The sequence below is a fragment of the Globicephala melas genome, chromosome 11, assembly GCF_963455315.2.
Source record: "Globicephala melas chromosome 11, mGloMel1.2, whole genome shotgun sequence".
NCBI lineage: Eukaryota > Metazoa > Chordata > Mammalia > Artiodactyla > Delphinidae > Globicephala > Globicephala melas.
In genome coordinates, this window is record NC_083324.2 from 20178450 (window position 1) to 20201215 (window position 22766).

General features: G+C 37.9%; 1 protein-coding gene across 2 annotated transcripts in view; it reads left to right on the forward strand.

The window, feature by feature from the left end:
- The first annotated feature begins 1771 nt into the window (after window positions 1-1771).
- Window positions 1772-22766, forward strand: part of MDFIC2 (MyoD family inhibitor domain containing 2) — a 102519-nt gene continuing 81524 nt past the window's right edge. Inside the window, exons 1-2 of one of the 2 annotated variants that reach the window (XM_030867813.2) lie at window positions 1772-1990; window positions 2569-2656. In XM_030867813.2, coding sequence (XP_030723673.1) covers window positions 2569-2656 — 88 coding nt within the window. In that variant the 5' untranslated portion in view covers window positions 1772-1990. The remainder of the gene's footprint in view (window positions 1991-2568; window positions 2657-22766) is intronic. The other variant, XM_030867812.2, reaches the window with a different exon arrangement.

Consider the following 22766-nt stretch of genomic DNA (forward strand, 5'->3'; position numbering starts at 1 on the left):
AGGTTATACAATTTGTAAACTTACAGAGAACTAAAACCATTTTGAATCTTAAAAAAAATAGTTTCTGTTGAGGAATAACATGGATACTCATATGGTCTATGATTAAAATACAACTGAAAATAAACTAGGAGGAATAATATGATCAGCAGTGTTCCAGCTCACTCATTCTCGCCTGAACACTTGACTACTTCTTCTCATCTGGACAGTGTTTGCATCTTAGGTTTCTTTAGCTCGGATGATGTCTCTGTTGTTTTAAGATCACTGTGATTGTCATTTACCAAACATCTTCCTGACCCCAGGAATACATAAAATTTAGATAATTTGCTTTTCCAAAGGACAATGCCCGACCTCTTAAAGGCATTAGATTAAGTCTCCAATTTATGATGCAGGGACATAAAGTGCTATAACTAGAGAAAAGAGACAACCTAAGGAAACATCGTAATCAGGTGTTGCCTATGACTTTGGGACAAGGAAAACACCACTGGTTTTTGATATACTGGTTTTGTTTATCCAACCATTGTTAATCTGTAGGTGATCATGTCTTACACTGAGCAAGATGCAGAAAATGCAGAGACAGAGGTAGAGCCCTGGGCGGTTGGGGTGGAGGTGTTTCTAACCTTGCCAGGAAGATAAGACAGGTTTACAGAAGATCACAATGGAGATGATGATGCCAGGAGTCCCAAGGGGGATCAGAGAAGGGAATGATTGTTTCTAGACATTAAGAAGGCTTCAAGATGGGGGTGGAGGTGGGATTTTGAGGCAACATTCTGAAACGTTCATAACAAAAGCAGGTGAGTTCAAGAACAGCAGCATTGCAATTAGGTTAAAGGGAAAGGATAGGCACCTCGGAGAAATCTTAAAACTTTAAGCCACAGTTTGAAAATGATGCTATAGATTCTGACCAGTCAAGGTCTTCCTTGGCTATTTAAGGAATCTGAAATTTATCTTTTGCTCCCAGTTTTATTGTTTTTAAAAACTACGTTGATCAGTCAACTTTCACGCGAAACTGGGAGCAAAGTAGAAGAAGGAATGAAGTTGGGAAAAGAGGTGAAATGGATACAAGTCGATCAGATAACAGACAGTTTCCAGGTAAAGACATTGGAGGAGGCAAAACACTTTGGGTTAAAAAATAAAGATTATTTTTTATGATGAAAAGAGGGGATATGTGTATAGGTATAGCTGATTCACTTGGCTTTACAGTAGAAACTAACACAACATTGTAAAGCAACTGTACTCCAATAAAAATAAAATAAAATAAAAAACAACATTTAGGAATGTTGGACTATTTATTATCATGCATTCCTAAGGGTTATGGGTTATGCTCTCTGCTGTTAACCTTCTGTTGAAAACAGTACTATCTTTGCCTAAGAATCTAATGACAAATCCTCTTTGGAATGTGATTCCAAATTCTTTTGGGAATACCTGCAGACTCTCAAAAGAACGTGAAATGTTTTCTTGTTGTCTATAAAACGTTAGAAAAACTTGCCTTTTGAAACAGCAGCTGCAGGGTGAACTTCTAGAAAATAAACCCTGAGAGGTTTCTCTTCCTTTTCTTTTAACACAAATAGCCTACGTATATTTTTCAATCTCTTCTTTCCACATCCTTAATATTAACTGTAAGTGATGAATGGCGGGTGTGGAAAGAAGGAGACTGGAGAAACTCCGTCCATTTGAAAAGAGTTCATTCTTCTCACCCTATCTTGCAGAGTGTCATTTTAAATAAGTGCTGGCCTGGAGAAGGTTTTTATTGTTTTGAACCACAGGCTTTACATTACCTTAAAAAAAAAACCCTCTCAGCCGCAAGTTGGATGCTTCTGGCAGCAATACAAATCTAGCACCACCCAGGGAGGGAGCGTATTTGCTTCTTCGCTCACTTCTGGCAGGGCAGAGGAATGCTGGACATTGAGAGACAAGAAGGGAGGCTGCCCAGAGCATCGGCACGCTGCTCCCCCGTCCCACGCCTTGGGCCTCCTCCCTTAGGAACAAACAGGTAAGTACATCGAGGTGCTGATGCAAGTGGGGCATCCTAGCTCACTGCAACCAAGCCATGGAGGAAGTCAAGTGCAATGTACTGAGAATACCTAATAGGTCTCAACACCTTCAGGAAGCTCAGCTTGGCCTGGCTGAGGTCATAAGGTTCTCATTCTACCCAGCACGTTGCTGAAAAGTCCTTTGGTGTTTATTAGTCTTTCTAGCTTTGCACGTCACTTTGCAGCATGCTTTTCTCTAGGCTATTAAGAAATGCATTAAAACAGCCACTGAATGTTTGGGTTTTGACAAATCTGGGGCTACTTGTTCATCTGTTTTTCTTTCGTATTCAGAAATCAGAGCTCACAGCAAGCTTGACTGCTGAAAAGTGAAATATCATCTAAAGTTTCGTTTTCAATGTCAGTGTTGTAAAATACTATACATGGATAAAATGTAAGACTTAACGTTAGACAGGGAGCTGAAAAACTACAGAGATAAAATGTTCCTCTAATATGAGCGTTGTCTCTAAATATAAGGCTCCATGTTATAAATTTGGGCTCTTAATGAATTTTTTATATAACCAATTCTGTTTCCACTTAGATGTCAGAAACTGAGCTGGAAAAGATAAAAGTCAGAACAGCTGAGCATTTTGAAAATGACAAAAATAACATTTCTTGGTTGAAGGAAGGTAAGTCCTCTTGCTGTTGATTTTCTATCAATGTGAGAATTGTGCTTTTGTTTATAAGCAAAAAAGAGCGTGGAAGAAAGAAGAAAAATGTCCCAGCATTTCAAATGACATTAATACTTCTGATTTTCTTTCTTTCTTTCTTTCTTTCTTTTTTTGGCCTAAGTGGTAGTTTGAGGGTGTTTAGTATTGAAATGCTTTTTGTATTCCTTAGACTGCAGAGATCACTCAGATGACTTTATGGGTAAGAGGATATACATTTTCAATTCAAATACACGTTACCTGTGAGGTTCTTGTTGTGCTGGAGAATTTTCTCCCTTGTAGCCAGGAAGATGAAATAATTTGAGGACAAGTATTTTTTAAATAATAATCACAGAAAGGAGTGCAGGCTGTAGGAAGTCATGTCTACAAATAGAATTGCCATTCACTGCAATTACAGAAGCCACCTTCCCCCGGGAGAGCACTGTCAGCCACAAGCACGACGTGCTTAAGATGCTTGCTTGAAATACACACACAAATCGATATGTCCTCCTAGGAGAAGTACAAATATGTGCACTTTCTAAAACACGTGTCAACTCATGATTATTTACTAGAAGGTTTGGTTTCATAATCTTTTCTTTTTATGAACATCTTTAATGTCTTTAATCTTCTTATGAACATCTTTAAAAGGAAACCAACTTGATATTCTATCTAAATAGATAAGTTGTGTCTTTTACTTCATTTCCTGAATCTATTCTGTTGTTAAAAGACGGCTCTTAAGTAGTTGCCATGCCTCAAAATTGTTTTCTAAGGTCACAGGAGACTTTCATATATATGTCAAGTAAGTTCTACAACACCAATAATAATAATAATAATCATGACATCAAACACGATGACAATGTGCATTAGTGATTATGCTGAATCATCACAACAACCCTAGGAAGCATTAATCGCTCCTAATATTCAGGTAAGAAAATAGAGTCTCAAAGAGTTTAAGTAAATTGCCTAATATTACAAAATTAGGAAGTAACAGAGCGGGGATTTGATCCCAGACTATGTGACTCCATAGCATATAAACTGAACTACCACCTTACACACTGTTTCATAGAAAAGATGTTTAAGTTACTTGTCAGGACATGATCTGTGCTCAGAAAGTTTTCCTAAAGTGTTTAAATCAACACCTCCACCTTCACACGTACTCTTCTATCCACTCTTATTCTTAATCCTGCTTTACCCCCATCCTCGTTTTTTAACTGTTCACTTTTTTAAAAAAAAGATTATCCTTCTGCCCCAGGGCCCCATAATCAAATTTAATAGCTGGAACTCATCTCCAGTGAAGACTTTATTTCAGGATAAAAGTGGGTACAGACATGTATTCTCAGAATCATTCCCTTCAAAAAGCCACAGAGCTAAGAAATTCTCTAACTTCTTTTTATTAAACAATCTTTTAAATAGAATCTTTAAAAAAACAATATAGAAGTAAAAAAACTGAACTCAGGCCAAAGATCCCTCTGTGTTTTTCTTGAGAAGACCAACCCCGCAAAGACAGAGAAGTTCTTCACTGTGACTTAGAGTGTCGTTTATCTTATTTCTTTTGCTTCAATTGCCCATGCTATAGATGTCTCATAGAGAAATAATGACAAAAATTGATATACCAGTCATTTGCTTCCTGAAGAATTTCCATTTTAAAAAATTGTCTCCATTAAGTACAATTTAGGATTAAATTTTTATAATCTACAAAATCTAACTTCCTAGGTGACCTGTTTTAGCCTATTTGGACACTTCACTTAAGCTACACTCAAATTATGTTTACTGTATCATAAAAGGGATTCCAGCCAGATGCAAGATGACAACATCTTAATTGGGAATTACCAGGATGAGTTAGTTTTTGAACATAAATGTCTTTTTTTGTTTGTTTTAATGTTAAGAAAAAGGATCTATGTTGGCTTTTTTTTCTTTTTTGGGGGGGTACGCGGGCCTCTCACTGTTGTGGCCTCTCCCGTTGTGGAGCACAGGCTCCGGATGCGCAGGCTCATTGGCCATGGCTCATGGGCCCAGCCGCTCCGTGGCACGTGGGATCTTCCCGGACCGGGGCACGAACCCGTGTCCCCTGCATCGGCAGGCAGACTCTCAACCACTGCGCCACCAGGGAAGCCCTTTTTTTCTTTTTAAAGCAACCTGGTGCAATGGAAAGAGCAGAGGATTTAAAGTCAGGCAGGTGAAGGTTTAAAACTTCAGCTCGGCTGTTTACTGGCTGTTTGGCTGTGCCGTGTTGCTCAACCTCTCTGAGCTGCAGATTCCTCAGCCAAGGACTGTAACACCTACTTGTGAAATTACGGGAGAGAGATCTCATTACTGTTGTGTCTTTTCTTCCTCTTTAAAGCATGATTCAAAATAATATAATGTTTTTTTTGAGATCCTGGTTCACACTTGGAACAATCTGCACTAGTACCAGCCCTGTATACTTTAATAGCTTTGTCAACAGAAAGGACATCTATAAAGACGCAAAGAGGCAGTTTATTTGGGATCTTAGAATTGCAATTTGGGGAATCACAGATTCCGGAGGAACCCAGAATAGTGTCTCAACAGAGGAAAACAGGCAGGGGGTTTTATGGAAAAAAGGAGGAAGTTCATGCAGGCTTGGGCAAGTTGTTTACCAAAGATTTGGATTGGAGGGTAAATATGTTCCATATATACAACTGGGTTATCAAGCACGTCTCATCCCTTACTAGGGAAAGGTAGGGTTTCCTTAGTCCAAAGAAAGTCCAGGTCTCAGCATTACTGTTTCCTTTTGGCAATTCAGCAACTACTCAGCAGCTTTATTTTTGAGTGTTCAGCCGAAGTTCAGCATGGACAGCAAACACGGAGGTCCTTCGTGACACTTCAGTCATTCCTGCCATTGTTTCTCTCACAGCATTTTATATAAATTCCTTCCCATGGTCCCTACAACCATTTGGTGTGCAGTAGTATTGTCTCATTTTACAGATTAAAAGACCGAGGCTCAGAGAAACTAGATCTTGCTCAAACTGACAGAGCTGTTAAGTGGCAAACTGAACCTTGAACCCAAATCTTCCAAATTCTGTTCTTTGCCTTAAACCACTTTGTCACAATGCCTTCTCCAACAGTTATCAGTATCTGAAATTTATCAAACCCCATCCCCCTTAAAAAAGAAAAAGAAATACAGTCATCCCTCGGTATCTGCAGGAGGATTGGTTCCAGGACCTTTTGCAGATACCAAAATCCAAGGATGCTCAAGTCTCTTACACAAAATGGCATGGTACAGTCAGCCCCCTGTATCCACAGCTGCAGAACCCATAGATAGGGAGGACTGACTGAAGACACTTGAAAGTGGTTCAAAAGGTTTTTTCATGAATAGCGAAAGTAATTGCTTCTCCCATCACAGTGCCTCTTGCCTCCCTCTGCAATTCCAGCTGAATACTGGCCATGTTTAAAACATAGGGAATCACAGCACTGCCCTATTAGGGTTGCAGCAAGCACTCACTGGCATAATCTACATAAACCACTGAGCACAGCACCTGACCTCAGAGTGAGCGTGGGACCAACAGGAGTTAGCACCATCACTGCCAACCTGAGTACTGATACTCTAACTTCTCATCTTCAAACATTCAATTTACCCAGTTCGAGTCAACATTTATTAACAGCGGTATCACTGGAGACAAGGCATGAGCATAACACAGAACAATTTTAAAAAATGAAAGAAGGACAGAAACACAGTCCTGCACTCAGGAATTTTATCTAATTGTCCTGCTTTCCCCTGAAAGGTGAAGAGGTTCTTATTTGCCTTCTACTTTCTCTCCTATGCACCATGGGCCTGATGGCCTCGGCAATGGTGTCAAAGAGCTGCTTAAAGCAACATCCAGAGCTTTTATTAACAATTAGGGTAAATAGCGTTTAAGAAACACACCAATAAACCTGAAAATGCACTCGGAGTCAAGTTAACTGAATCCTATTTTACCTTCTATCAAACTACCTGGCAATCTTGTACCATTATTCGTCATCTTGCCTTTAAATTCCTGACTTCTCAAATTTTAGATTGATCAAATTCCTGGGTCCCAACTTAAGGAATTCAGGAGGATATAGGTGGAGGCCAGAAATAAATGCTTAAGAGCAAGTTAACATGAAGTAACATGTTCAGGGACCATACTTGGGGAAACCCTGTTTTAAGACAATCAGAGAAACAAAATATGATTGTGAAATATGCACCAGGCAAGATGAACTGTGCTGTGTAACTGTGCACCAAAGTGGTCTAGAAAGGCCAGTCTTGAAGGTGGTCATCCTCTATTTGCACAGGTGAAGAGGAGTAATGCTGGGTGCAAATCACAGGCTGCGTGATGCCCGCTTTGGCGCTAGGGAAACGGGCATTTGGGCTAGTTACCTGTGTATGGATTAACACAAAACAAGGAGGACAGAGAGACTGAGTTCCAACTATAAGTTAAGTAGTTAGTTGGACATGGGTTCTAAGTTGTCCCTGCAGGTCTGAGGTCAGGGACTAATATACTGAAGTGTCATTTAAATCTGTAACTGGAGTGCAAAGTGGGATGAGGCAGGCAGAGGAAACTTTAAGGCAAGGGGGATGTTGATGGCTAAGAGAGCAATGCATTCAGTAGCCCTGAAGTGAGGACAACACGACCAGCATGAAAGTCATAACAAGGAGAAGAAAATAGGCCCAAACGTGAAAAAGGTTACAAAGGAAAAACTGATATAACATAGAAACTGGGGGGGAAATTACAGGTGGAGTAAGATGGCATGTAACACCCCATTAAACCAGGGAGCATTCTGGGTAAGCATTTCAGTGCTCGTTCCTTACACTATTTGATGGAGAAGAGAAACATCAGAATGAAGGGATGGAAGCCTTTAAATTGTTGCCACTTGCAGTTTAAAGATCACAGCATCACCAGTGTTTGAGCTGCACACGATTTCTTAGAGTGTCTCCTGAATTTTCAGGAGAAAGTGGATTTCTATATGAAATCTCCTGATTTCTAAAGGTTAAATAATAACAATTAACAACAACAAACAACACTTTCAAGAAAGAGCCATGCAGAACAAATGAAACCAGGTTCTGTGAGTCTATTTCAGCCCATGGGCTACCAGTGTGTAACTTCTGTTCTAAGAGCTTGTATCTCTTAACAAAATCTAGTACAATTTCCTAAAAACTGATTTTCCATAAATATATATATATATACACACAAAGTCAAAACAATGGTGTGACCTACAAAATGTGAAGTTAAGAAGATCGAAATAAAACTGTTTGCCCTTCGGAAGACTAGCTCTCTGTAACGGTTTTAGTGGAGCAGTCTCTTTATGAGTGTAATAAATAGAGGGAAGAATAAAATTAGCCCAAGTTACAAGTGTGCCCTCAATGTATGAAGCATGGTTTTATAATCTTCTAACCTGATGCTGACTTGGTCCCATACCTGCTACACTGGGTGGGCCCCAGAGGGAAAATTCATATTATAGAAAATACTTGATTTTTAAAAAATGGCCAGGGGGTGGGCACAGGGAGAGGGCAATGAATAAGCTTTCTCTCACTTTCCAAAAATGCCAGGAAGAAAAGAGCCTGGGAGATGAGGATTCTGTAGTAACTCTGAACAAACTACAGATCCTTCTCTGTAAGCAGTCACATGCTGACTACCGTCTTTGGTGATTTCAAAATTATTATTTAGAGATATTTTAAAGGAAACTTCCCTAAACTTATTTAGTATTGATGTAGAGGAGTCAAGTCACCAATGAGTTGGCATCTTGAATACAGTGGTTATTATTTAATCAAAATTCAGCAGTATTAGAGACTAATATTCCAAGATACTGGAAAACATCCGAGAGGTCCAAAAAGCCATGTTACACAAATTTCCTTCTCAATATAATGCAAAACCTCAAATCCATAACACAAAAATCCCAGCTCACTCTTTTTTTTAATGTTTTTTTGTGGTACGCGGGCCTCTCACTGTTGTGGCTTCTCCCGTTGCGGAGCACAGGCTCCGGACGCGCAGGCTCAGCGACCATGGCTCACGGGCCCAGCTGCTCCACGGCATGTGGAATCTTCCCGGACCGGGGCACGAACCCGCGTCCCCTGCATCGGCAGGCGAACCCTCAACCACTGCGCCACCAGGGAAGCCCGCAGTTCATTCTTGATTAAGGTTTGTTTGCAAATGAGATAGAGAAAGTATAAATCTTACATTTATTGACATTCATAAATTCACGCAACTTCCCTTAATTCCAAGTGAAGACAGTTCACTTCATTTGCTCAGAAAAATAATTTCAGATCTTGAGCATTAAGACAATTCCAAAATGCATACTTTATACAATTCCACAAGCATTTGATGAGGCTCCTCTTGAACTCACAGATAACATATTAGGCGAAGAAACAAAGATGTCAAAAAAATGAAAACGCCACAGGTTTTGCACTCAAGGAACTCATGTATTTCAGTGCTTTATTATAATGACTAAATATTAATCCATGCTAATTCGCTCATTCAGATAATTTTCATTTTTAGAAGGGCTACTTTTTTGTGTCTAGCTTAAAAATTAAGCCACATTAACGCCTATTTTAAATTGTTAATTTCCACCAATAGCATATCTTAGTTTCCTTTTACTATGTACACACAGGAAACAGAATCATTAGCTCTTGTTTCTGAGGTCTCCATGAACTTGTGAAAATGTGTTACCTAATAACCAAAATACAGGTAAGGAGAAGGTAATAGTCAAATAGAGTGTTGTGCTGTTTTTAACCAGAGCTGAAAGGAGAAATTATATGTGAAAATATGTCCTTGCAAGTCATATAAAGAAGTAAAATAAGCACAAGATAATTTCACAGGGTAATTGTTTTGAAGCTTTAAAACAAGATGATGTGATAGAAATTGGTGTGGGGAACTGTCCTTGAGAATCAGTGGTCAGAAAAGTTCTGAAGGAGAGAGATTTGAGTGGAGACTTAATTGACAAGAAGAAGCCAGCTGTGCAAAAATCTGGGAAGAGCATTCCGACAGGAAAAAGATCCTGTTTAAAGACAGTATGGCTCAGAATGGCTGGATGGGAAGGAAGGAAGGAGGAAGAAAGGGAAGGAAGAAAAAAAGGAAATGAGGGAGTAAGGAAGGGAAAGGGGGAAAAAAAGGGCTCAAGTTGCAAATAATGTAGAACCTTGCTGGTCGCAGTCAGGAATTCAGGTGTTTTTCCTTAATTTGAATTAGAAGCCACTGCAGATTCTAAGCAGGGGAATAAAAGGACTCATTTATATTGGATGTGGTAAAGAGTGTACTCGGAAATAAAACAGAAGACACTGCAGTTAACCAAGCAAAAGATAGTAAGTGGGATAGGATAAAACTGTGAAGGTGAGAGAGGTAGAATAGGATTCGGGACCTATTTTGGAGGTAGAGCCAACTGAACTGGCCGGTGCCCTGGTGTGGGCCGACAGAAAGAAAGGAGGCAAGGCTGACTCCTGGCTTGAGACACTGCATGATGGTAATGCTGCATGAAGAATAAGAGAAAAACTGGCTGGAGATGGGAGAATCAGAAGATCTGGGTGGGTCAAGTTAAGTGTGAAATGCTGAAGATAATCCCCATGAAGATTATCAACTGGGCAAGAGGATATATGAGATCAGTGCCCAGTTTAAGTAACGCTGACAGGGAAAGCTGGCTAGAGATTTTGCTTTAGACCCGAAGATTGAGAAAGCATCTACCGATGGGAGAGCACAGGAAATGAGATACAATTTCAAGTAGAAACACAATTTCTTTCAAGGCAGGAAAGAACACGTCATGTTCCAGGAAGTGAACAAAAACAAGAAGGGCTGGAGCATCTTGACCCAAAGGAAGGCTGGCATTTGATGAGTGTGGGGAGTTTGCCCAGGAACCGAGCCTCAAGCCTTTCAGAGACCTTGGTCAGTCAGCATGTTGGATTCCAATGAACTCTTTACCCTGGAAATGCCTACTAGAGATATATTTTATCTTGTAGTAAAATATAACCCACTGCATTTTATTCTCAAAAAAAAATTAGGTAAAGGACTATGAAAGGATAACACACTACTTTCAAGATCTAACAATGATAAAATGAAGCTTTAATAGTTTGTATTAGTTCTCCAGAGAATCAGAACCAATAGGCTAGGTTGATAGATAGACAGATAGAAGAAAGGTGAATGGATGGATAGATAGATAATAAAGGATTTATTATGAGGCACTTGTTTATACAATTATGGAGGCTGAGCAGTCCCACGATCTGCTGTCTGGAAGCTGGAGGCTCAGGAAAGCAGGTGGAGTAGTTTCAGGCCAAGCCCCAAGTTCTGAGAGCCAGTGGTGTAAATCCTGGTCCAAGTAAGAAGTTCAGAGAACTACGGGTGCAGATGTCCAAGGGCAGGAGATGGATGTCCTAGCTCCAGTGGAGACAGAAAATATGCCCTTCCTCTTTCTTTTTGTTCTACTTATCCCTTAACCCGCTCTGGAAAGAGATATTCTCTAATCAGACTATCAATTCAAGGGCCAATCTATTCCCTGAAATAACTTCATGTACACACCCATAAATAATGTTCTACCAGCTCCCTGGATATCCCTTAGCCCAGCCAAGTTGACACATAAAATTAATCATCACGTAGTTTTTGAGAGGAAAGTAATAGATAATTTTTCTAGTTAAATTAATGAAAAGTGGTATTTATTGGAAGGCTGGGAGTCAGTTTGCAGTCTACAAGGAAAATTCAGGTCCAGGATGGACAGGAAGTAATCTAGCTCTGGTGATCCAGATAGCAAGATTTAACAATACATTCAGCTCACCATTCCTAAAACATTAGCTCCACACACTTTTTCTGTCCCCTCATCCCCCTGTACTCAAGACTCCAAATCTCAAGGAAGAAAGCTCAACAGATTTATCCATGAGTCCCCATCCTGGCTAGGCAGGGCAGGAAACCGTGACTGACAGCACCACAAGGCTACGCGTAATGGGGGAGAGATGCTTCTTCAGATGAAATTCAGTATGCTAGCACCAGAATGAAAGGACAACAGATGCTGTGTGGCTTCCAAATAATGTCTACTCTAAGAGACAGTACCCACGATTTTCAGTGCTTTGCTCCACAGGGATAATATTTTCTTAAGAACCTGACATGTGCTGCTGATGGAACACTGAACATTTCAGGAAGGAGAGTATTTACTTTAAATGTATTGGCCTTCTACCGAAGTTCAAAAGTCAGAATCATTTTGTTTCTCTGATAACCTTCTTTTATGTTGAGAAGGTCCAGTAAAAGATGAGATCTGTGTTCTCACAGGTCAACAAATTAAATTCACATGGCACATCCTACAGCTGACGGTTGAACTTTCTTTCCAACTAAGCCTATAAAGTGGTAAGTTCATTTCTTATAAAATGATGATGTTGATCCCAATGGAATGGAAGGCCTACAAGATGCCATGTCAGCCTTGAGACTATAACCAGATGAATTAAGCAGTGCAAAGTCCCTATAAGTTATTAAATAGCAGATTTAAACATTCTCTTTCAATGATGATAGGGCAGTACATCAAATCCAGAATGATCTTAGCTCACCATTATTAACTGCAATTTTATGAACTAGGAGTGAAGCCATCTGTAGAAACTGTGAACCAATCTTTCCTGTCTCAACAGGAAAATGAAAGTTGTAGCTAACTAGAAAGTTCAAGAGATTTACTTGTTTCAACTGAGATTTTTCAGGAGACTCCTTTTCCTCTATGTCACAGCTGTTGGTGTGATTCACTTAATCAACATTAGTATAAAGAGAAATCTTATAGGGAGAGAAAAAGTCCCCTATGTTCTATGGCTCAGGAATAAGGACATTCCATTTCTTGTAAATTCCACAAAGAGATACTTTATTTTTATATGATTATGGCCCATTTCTTTCAGCTCAGGAACAGCATTTAGAGGGAATATACTCTCTAATAAAACGTACCTGCGCTAGGTGTGCACCAGACCATTAGTACAAAAAGGAATGTGAAGAGAGGAAATGAAGACATCAGTCTACAGACATAAATCACTTCAACCATTTTAGCCATTATTTAAGCCTGTCGAAATGTAAATGAGCAGCAAAGACAAAAAGCAAGGGCAATGACAGTAGTTTTGCCAGCGTATAACTTCAAGAAAAAAGAGAAGGGATAACTCCTAGAGGTGTAGAATTAAATAAGGCATCAGGCGATTTCTCCTCTTGAGCTGAATTTCCACACTACTATGGATTTGAAAAGGAACAGCTACCTTGCAGAAGGTAAGAAAGGTGCTTCATGATGTCTAATCTCAAACAACTGACAATAGGAGAGGAAAATCTGCATTTTATCTCCTTCATTTGCTGATTTTATTTTCTTTATTATATTTAGAATATTCAGCATTATAGACTGGAAACCAAATTTCTCCCAGAGTTGACAAAAGATATATGTCAACACTAAAACATCCTGAATGTAAATTTCATTAAAATATGTAAAGTTTCTATAAATAAACTCTTTGAAGAAAAAATTCATCAAAAATTATATTCCATCTACATTCAACAAAAAAAAGAAAGATTCCACTCTATACATGTGTCTTAAAACTAATTTCTTAGACCACTATATGAAAACTCAGATTGATAAGACAAAGTATTCATACCATAAAAGAGGCATTTGTTTTATACAATAATATACAATTAAGTAAACCAAATCAACGAATGTTTTGATTTCCTGAAACGCAAAGACTTAACACAAATAATATGTCATGATTCTTGTGCCCAAGGAACTTATAATTCAGTTGGAGAAACAAAATATCAACAATACATCCTGTGTGCCAGAGGACTCAGACAAGAGCAAGCTTTTCAACTTTATATGAAATATAGTACAATGTGCACAACCAATTTGGATGGAACTTTTCAGTACCAATCTCTCACACACCAAACCATACGGGTATACCTAATTCCTTAGATAAAGATTTCTCTTAAGATTAAAACAGAGCTTGTTGGTTTGCTATATTTTTAATGGATTTAGCAGATTTCGGCTAAAACAACTGCACTAAAGATTCCCTTGAAAACAGGATTCATTTAAAAATATTAACTTAGATTTCTTACATAGTCTCTTAAAAGAAAAGAATTTTTTGTAAATATTCTTTAACTTATTACCCAGCCTTTTTTCTTAAAAGAAAAAAGAAAAGAAAAACAACTGATGTCCATATTTTAAAATGAGGAAAAACTATAACATGAAGAGATAAAGATACTTAATAAATAGTAAGGGAGTTCATTTTTCCAGGGGAAATTCTAATGTGAATGACTTATTTAGTGAAGAGGGAAAACTGCATTAAGGACTTTTAAAAAAAAAATTACAACACAACTTGGAGGCAAAATATATTCATAGGTCATGAATACACTGGGGTGTCCAATATACTGTTAAACCTCTAAATTCTGTAGGCCAAGAACCATTAATTAAGAAGCTACCCTCAGGCCTCTGGATTCTAGGACAAATTACCAAGTCTGAGTTCTAAACTCAATTCATCACTTCCTCTCTAATAGAAGAATGTACTCGTTGCTTCAGTTTTACTTAAGGACATCAGTCTTGTCTTGTAGTCCCCTAGCAGCTAGGAGAAATAACTTGTTCTCCTCACTTCACAGGTTAACAATGCTAATTGGAAATCGAATTTAATTTGTAAAAACCCTGAACAGGGAAAAGTTACATGGTTAAAAATTATATATATAATTATATATTACATACAAATAATATACATAGTTATATATAACACATATGTATATGGAACAAAATATTTTATTCCATCCTTCTCTCTGGCCTTCTAACAATACATTTATTGACTTTCTTCTCTTTGTAAGACAACATAGTTGCTTCTTAGGAGAGAATCAGACATAAATAACACTCTAGGTGCCCACAATCAGTGTATATGTGATATTGCAGAGGCCGGTAGTAGTTAAGGAAACTTCACCATAAGCCACCAGATTTAATAAAGCAGAAATGTTAAGTATTAGATTGCTAATTGCTCAAGGGCATGGGTGTATCCAGCTTACTTACTTCTATATTTGAGCATCCAGATAGCCCCTGGAACAGAGCAGATGCTCAAAAATGATATGAATAAATGAAAGAATACGTAAGTAAATTCCAAAGATGATATGATATTCAGAAGTGATATATGATATAAGAAAGAACACATCTACAATTCAGAAAAATCGGGGATGTGGCTGGGCTATAAATCATAAGTAGAGTAGGCAGTAGCATTACAAACTGCTGGAATACTATGGTCTAAAGTGGAGACAGAGAAGTCTGGGGTGTTCAGAGAACAGTAGTTATGTTTTTCTGGGTAAAGGGTATGTGTGTGACAGTAGGAAATAAACATTGGCTGTATCATGAAGGACTGTTAATACTAGGCTGAAGAGCATATTTGGAAAGTTCTAGGACAAAGAGAAGCTATCAAATGTATCTGGGCTGGGGGTTGGGAAGGCGGACAGGACCTAAAGATGGCAGAAAACTCTGTGCTTTAGAAAACATTTGTGATTTGAGCATCTTTATTTAAATGGATTAGAAGCATATAAATTGAGGGGAAGGGTAGAAACAGAGTGTTGCATCCACAGATGAGAAAGAATGACTTCTGCATTGGGCTACTGGTTGCCAGGACAATGGGAACAAAGGGGCTGGCACCCAAGAGAGTGCTGGCCCCAACGCCTTGGCCATGGACTAGATGGTAGAGGGTAAGAGGAGGAGTTGTCAGAGATTCTAGAAAACCTCAGGGTTGAAACTGGAATGCCTCTGTGTGTGTGTGTGTGTGTGTGTGTGTGTGTGTGTCCCCTTATGTAAATAATCTGTTTCAGAAAATTAGAAAACGCAAATGGCAAAAAATTACTCCAAATCTTAACACTTAGGGGTAGTCACTGTACATCTTTCCTTATATGTTTTATATGTGTACCAAAGTGTATATACACACACTAGTAAATTTAATGAAATTTGATTATGCAATATAATTAATAATGTGCTTTTCTTACTCATAAATGAATGTCAATACCTTTTCAGGTTAACAAATACAGATTTATAGCACCATGTCAATGGCTATACACACAGTACTCCACTACTGAAGTCATAAAATATATGTCAACATTTCCTTACTTTCGAATATTTAGGTTGTTTCCAATTTCTTGCTTTGAAATCTCAAAAGAATACACTACAGCATCTATTGCGATTTCCTTTCAAACGGATTAACCAGAAGCACCTTGTGCATCCTCACACCTTATCTTTGGTTGTCAGGGAACCGTATGCAACGTACTGCACATCAGTGCTTCACTTTATGTTCATAACAGCCAGGCTCAGGAAGAAAGTAAAGGTCAGAGAAATTTTAAAAATGAGGTCTAAAGTCACACAGGTAACAGATCACAGAACCAGATCTCAAGCCAGGCATGCTGATCCTAAATCCACGGCCTGTTCACCCTAGACTCTGCTCTGAAATATACTTGAAGGTAGATAACCAATAACCCCTCACCTGCACTCATTATGACAAATAAAATTAAAGGAAACTGAAAAAGTTCGGGGAAGCCTTGTGGATAATGTATATTTATTTTTTTATTTTTTAAATTTATTTATTTTATTTTTATTTATTTTATTTTTGGCTGCGTTGGGTCTTCGCTGCGCGCGGGCTTTCTCTAGTTGCGGTGAGCGGGGGCTACTCTTCGTTGTGGGGCATGGGCTTCTCACTGCAGTGGCTTCTCTTCTTGTGGAGCACAGGCTCTAGGCGCGCGGCCTTCAGTAGTCGTGGCACACGGGCTCAGTAATTGTGGCTCATGGGCTCTAGAGCGCAGGCTCAGTAGTTGTGGCACACGGGCTTAGTTGCTCCACGGCATGTGGGATCTTCCTGGAACAGGGCTCGAACCCGTGTGCCCTGCATTGGCAGGCAGATTCTTAACCACTGTGCCACCAGGGAAGCCCGATAATGCATCTTTAAACCTCTAATTCATGTAGCTGGATTCTCTAAACACCTGTCTTCAGCAAAGACGTGGTGATTTAAGTGGGAAAGAGGACTTAGTTATGACATTAGGCAAAGATTCAGAAGCCAACTTATCTACAGATTGTAGTGATTAAATAGTTCAGAATGAATTACAACATTGTAATATTGCTGCATTCATATTTAAGAGATAAAAGTTGGAGTTCAGTTCCCATAATAGCCAGTCATTTAAGACACAAGAGAGTTAATCATGTTAATATCTTCCCACTGATGTTGGCTAACTAAAGAAAAAATATGGCTGATGGAGGAGGGAAGTGGGAATCTTATTTTGTTTGCTGATCTTTCTGAAACGAGCACTTGAAAATAAAACATATCACATCAAAGTGTGGGGGAAAAATAACTCCAGCGGCAGAATCAACCATGATCAGATTAAGAAACAGCAATATATTTTTGCATGGCTAATAAACAGATCAAAAACCTGCAGACCTAAGGATATTTGGATGCCAAATCTAACTTTAATTTTCAAATAGCCTTATCTGGTCTTACCATCTCTCCAGCAAGAAAATTACATTACACATAGCCCTGCTTTCTCATATTCAGCAAGTAGCATCCCACGGTCAACCTTAGACGTGACCTTAATTTTCCTTGTTATATTCAGAACTTAAAAAAATTTGTCCCCTTAAATCTTTAAATAGTAGGATTTAGCAAAGAATAAAAGACACCATTCTGTAAAAGCTTGAAGCCAGAAACAAACACAACGTATTGCAGACATGATGGATACTTCATCCATTGTATTTTTCAACCATAAATTAAATTCAATTGTACTTTGGTGATCAGAAGCCTGCTAGTTTACAATAATAATATTTTTAGTTAAAATTATAAATAAAGCTATTTTTTTAGGTAATCAAATGGCACTTAACAAATTACCTGAATTCTTACCATCTACCCCACCAACGGAAAACAACAACAATAACAAAATGCTTAGGGGAGAATTTTAATTTCTCATTTCACATAATGGAGGAAAGTGAGTCAAATATTTTTCCACCCTCTAAGAAGTTTAATGCAACTCCAAGAATTCTGATTACACAAATACACTTACTGCTCCACAAGGCACCCAGACATACGCAATGAAAAGCATTCCTATTTCTGTCTAACCAATTGAAACTACAGTGATTATATGAAATTGGCATTAGTAATAAGAGAAGCTAAATGAATAACTTGAGGGTTAAACAGAAGTAGAGTCTAATTACAGCCCTCTAGTGGCTCAAATATCTAAACTGTTCATTTTCACCAAGACATCTAGTCTCTGTGGTCTGAAGCAATTTTCTTACAACCTTTATCTAAACTTTGCCTACCATATTCAAGTAAACAGGTTGGCTCTTTGGTTCTTTTGCTTTGTTTCTGTAAGGACTCATTTTACAATAACCAATTACTCAGAGTCAGACAAAATAATTTGCACAATTATTTAAATTGTCCAATATTAAATTCAACAAGGAGAGAACTGTGCTTAAATGTAAATTTTATTTGTTCTCTTTTTTAAAATAAGCAGAGATCAGAGAAAAATAGGTTTGTATCATTTCAGATTTCCATAAGGAATAATATATACACTAATTAGTCAATCAAAAATCATTGGCAAAACCATAATATACTGGGGGGGGGGTAGAGGTTGGAGAGGAGGGTATTGGACCAAAGCCTGGCAATAGGCTAGACCAGAGAGGCAGATCATAGTGTACTTATTAACCATGTGAAAGAAGTTACTTGAAGGGCAATGGAAAACATTAAACGGCCTTAAACACAGAGAGACCATTATTAGATTCGCCTTTTTTAAAGACCACTCTGGCAGCAGTGTGGATGGGAGAGGCGGAAAGCAGATAGAAGGGTTCTGCAGTAGCCGAAGGAGAAATTTTTTAAATGACAATATGAATGAGAAGAGAAAATGTGAGGATTCGTTGAAATTTACAATTGTCAGGACTTCCTGGTAACTTGGTGCTGGGGATGAAGGAGACAGATGTCAAAGACAGAATGCAACTTGCTGGGTCAATTACCAAGCTCTTTGCTCAGGTGGAAACACAGGAACTGTAGTGTATCCTTCACTTGCTGTGAGTTACATAACTAAATGGGTTTGGTTTTTTTTAATTACCTTAATTGAAGAAGGATGTCAACCAATGTGGAGGTGTTAGAAGTGTTGGGTTCTAGAAATTGGAGTTGAGTATTTCTTGGACTTCGGTTAACTAACATGAATTCCATCATATTTTCTGGTGGGCTCTGGGTGCAGAAGTTAATAGGGAGGAAGCAGCATATTCAGAGTTCTTTCAGTCTCTTAGGGAGACAGTAAGCTGAAGATCTGGAGAGGGAAAACAAGCATAGGGTTTAAATGAAGCTTCATGGCCTTTTATGTTTTAAATTTCAAGTTGTTTGGGGGCTTATGGGGCAAGGAAATCTAAGGTTCGTAGTAGGTATAAACGACTCATTCATTTTCTCTTCACCTTATTACAAAGTAAAGAAAATGTTTTGATAAACAAGGCTTTCACCCTTTCCCCACGAGTAAAAATACTGCTGCTTGGAATGAAATGTAACATGTAAAACAGACCTAGAATTCTGCTGATGTCTTTAACAAGGTGATTCACACATTAAACACAGTCTTAAATGGGGTACACAGAGGCTGTGAGGTTTGCAAATCAAGCTTGTTTCTATTTTTACACATAATTTACCTTTGTTGTTTCCATAAAGGTGAAAGAATATAAGGAGCAGGCATGAGAAGCAAAGAGAAAATAAATAGGGGGCATGTGTTCTTTTATCAAACCATACTTCAGTTTCATTCAGTAAGGCCCGTATCAACAACAAAAATGCAACAACTGAGATATCCAACATGAATCAAGAGGTATCATGGATCAAAAATACAGCACTTTAAAATATTTCCATTGCAATATTTATACCATTGGGAATGATACTGTCAAGAGCCAAGTCCTTGGAACCACACTGACCTGTATTTAAAATCTGGTTCTACTCCTAATTAAACAGTAATCTTAGCCAAATCACTTAACATCCTTGAGTTTCAGTTTCCAAAGTTATAAATCAAAAATAATAAAGGCTGCATATACAGTGGATTGCCTACCCAACATCCGTTTTCCCCTGGTTCTTAAGGAACCTCAATTTTGTTCAGAAACCCACCTATTTCATTACAGCCATGCATTTCCAGGGAGGCTGGCTGCATCAACAGTCCCAGGAGTGAAATGAATTCTGATTGGTTTAACCCAATCATGGTGGTTCCAATTGCCCTTACCGGTAATCGTTTTAGACAAGTTTGTGAAATAATTCAGGACAATGAGACGTGAATCTGCTGGAGACTTTTGGTACAGGTTTTCGTTTTGTTTTATTTTGTATAAGGAAAGGTGAGTTGATTGCTTTATTTATTTGTTTGTTTATTTATTTATTCACTTTTATTTAGGTTTTAGGTTTTGGGGGATCCTAAGGAAGTTTACAAGTAAAGTTCTTTCCACTTTTGGATGCTGTCGAGTCTTTATGTGACGCCTGAAAGTGGGAAGCCACCTTATGGTCCTAAAGGGAAGTTAGCCTAATAATAAAGTCATGCATCTGACCTAATAAATTAACACAGGGGGAAAAAAGGAAACAAAAATCTTATGAGTGTTGTCAAGCAGTTGATTTAATCAACCCTTGAGCCAACGTACCTCTGAAATTGATATGTGAGAAATAAATTACCTTTTTTTAGGCAAGTTTTAGTTGGAATTTTCTGTTATTTGCAGCTGAAGGCTACTTTGCAGAATGAATAATAATGAATGAAAAGTACTGAGCACCCAATAATAACTACTGTCATTATTACTTTAACCTTTTTTTCTCATAGTCACTTTTTAGGTCTTTTTCTCCCTTTTCTTGACCCTATGGAAACCATCAGGGAATGTGTAGTTTCTTATTCCTTTCTATATTCCCCTACATACCTACAACAGTGTTTATCAACAGTAACTGCTTACAAATATTGTCAAAATGAAATAGAATTGAATCAAAGCATTTTCACACATTGTACTGTAGGGTCTATTAATGAACTAGAGTAGACAGATTTCATTAGCAAAAGAGGGTGTATTTTATAAAGAACAGTATGAGAAACATCAATGTACTTTTTATTCTAAAGAATGATATATTTTTCATTCTAAAGAGAAAATATAAATTTCCATGAACCAAGTTTCAAATGCTAGAGTTTCAATACTATTTTGAACAAGTGACATTTCTAAAGCACCGAGAAAAAGAAACTCAGATGAGAAAACTTAAAACATGACAATGTCTTTGTAAAACCAAGCCGTACTCTTAATAAAAATTGATAAATATTAAAGACTCATTCAACTGTTGCCCAAAGTACCATCCTTGATCTTATATTCATATTCCTGAGTGATAGCTTGCGCTTTTTATGTTTTTATGCTCCCTCTTTCATCAGATAACTCCACTCTTTCTTTCTGGCTCCAAGAGTCTCTTTAGGCCTCAATGTATAACACAAAAGTAAATAAAGTGACGAAATAGAAAACAGCACAGTTAATTTTACCAATTAGCAAATATAAGCAAGCTCATAAGGAGGCCTTTTTTCCCTCTCTTTTCAGTAAGAGTCAGATATTCATTCATCTTTTTTTCTTTCTTAAGACTTTCTGGATGAATATTAATGTCATAAAAAAAGAAATCCTCTTAACTTCTAGTGAAGTCGAGTGTTGTGCTGAAAAGAGAAAATGGGAAGAAAAGGATCAAGCCTACCAGAAAAATCTTATCTGGGGACAAATCCCAAGCTAACACAGTTTTATATCACTGTAACATCCAACTAAAGCAGAAGTGTTTTGTTTTCACTAACCTCTAACCAAACTTTAGAATTCCCTTCAATCATAAAGGCAACATCACAATAATTGGCAACAACTGTGATTATGTGAACAACAGAAATCATGGATATTTTCACATCACCTTACAATTGTAACTGATATCTCAAAATGTTGTTTATTTTTATCCCATCATTAGTTATTCGATTTCTGTACTTATTGAATTTATGTGATAAAGATGCACATCTATTACTATATCAACAATTTTTAAATATTCTGATAACTATATGTAATTGATCTCCTTATAATCCTATGGATTTTATTTTGATGCATTTAAAACATGACTCTGAGAAGTGGTTTATAGCCTTCACCAGACTTCCATGGCTCAAAAAAAATGTTAAGGACCCCTGAACTAAGGAAATGCAAATGAGCAGAACACTTCCAGAAATCTAAAAAGTAAAGGGGGTGGAAGCAGAATCAGCTAAGACTGAACCTCTGCCCCTCCCATCATACAATATGCTACTTATTTCTTCTCAAACGACAAAAATCAAAGTCGATTACACTTTCCACAAACAGCTTTTACTTATTTCAAAAAGATAAATTCTTAAATTTTCAGAAATCAATTGTGCATATGTTTCTCCTGCATATGTTTGATAATTTTGAATCAAAAATATTCTAAGCTTATTTTGGAAAAGTTAATTATATCAGACTTATACCCACCAGGGTAATTCTACCTTCAAAAGAAAAATTTTGAACAAAACTTCTATTTTTATTTATTTATTATTATTATTTTCTTTTGCGGTACCTGGGCCTCTCACTATTGTGGCCTCTCCCGTTGCGGAGCACAGGCTCCGGACGCACAGGCTCAGCGGCCATGGCTCACGGGCCCAGCCGCTCCGCGGCACGTGGGATCTTCCCGGACCGGGGCACGAACCCGTGTCCTCTGCATCGGCAGGCAGACTCTCAACCACTGCGCCACCAGGGAAGCCCAAAACTTCTATTTTTAAATTACAATTCCAATGTGTAACCACGGAAAGGAAAGTAATGGTTTTTTATCTGCAAATTATAGATAGATAATACATATATCTATATGTAGATATATCTGTACATCATCAAATATGTACTTTTAAACGTTTGCACATCATTAAAGAGGACATTTCATAGGCGAAAATACTGGAAATGAATTTTGATTTTGTCAAATTTTAAGGTGGTTTAAAAGTGCTATTGCTCAAAGAGAAGAAAAGTCATCCCAATACAAGATATTCCTACATAAAAAATACATAAAAATACATAACAGATATGAAAGACTCCTACATAAAAAAGAAATCACAAGTTTGTGAACTTTCTTTTCTCAATGTCTCTCAAATTAAAGGAGCCAGGCAAACATAGCTTGAACTCCATCTCTGCAATTGCTTCC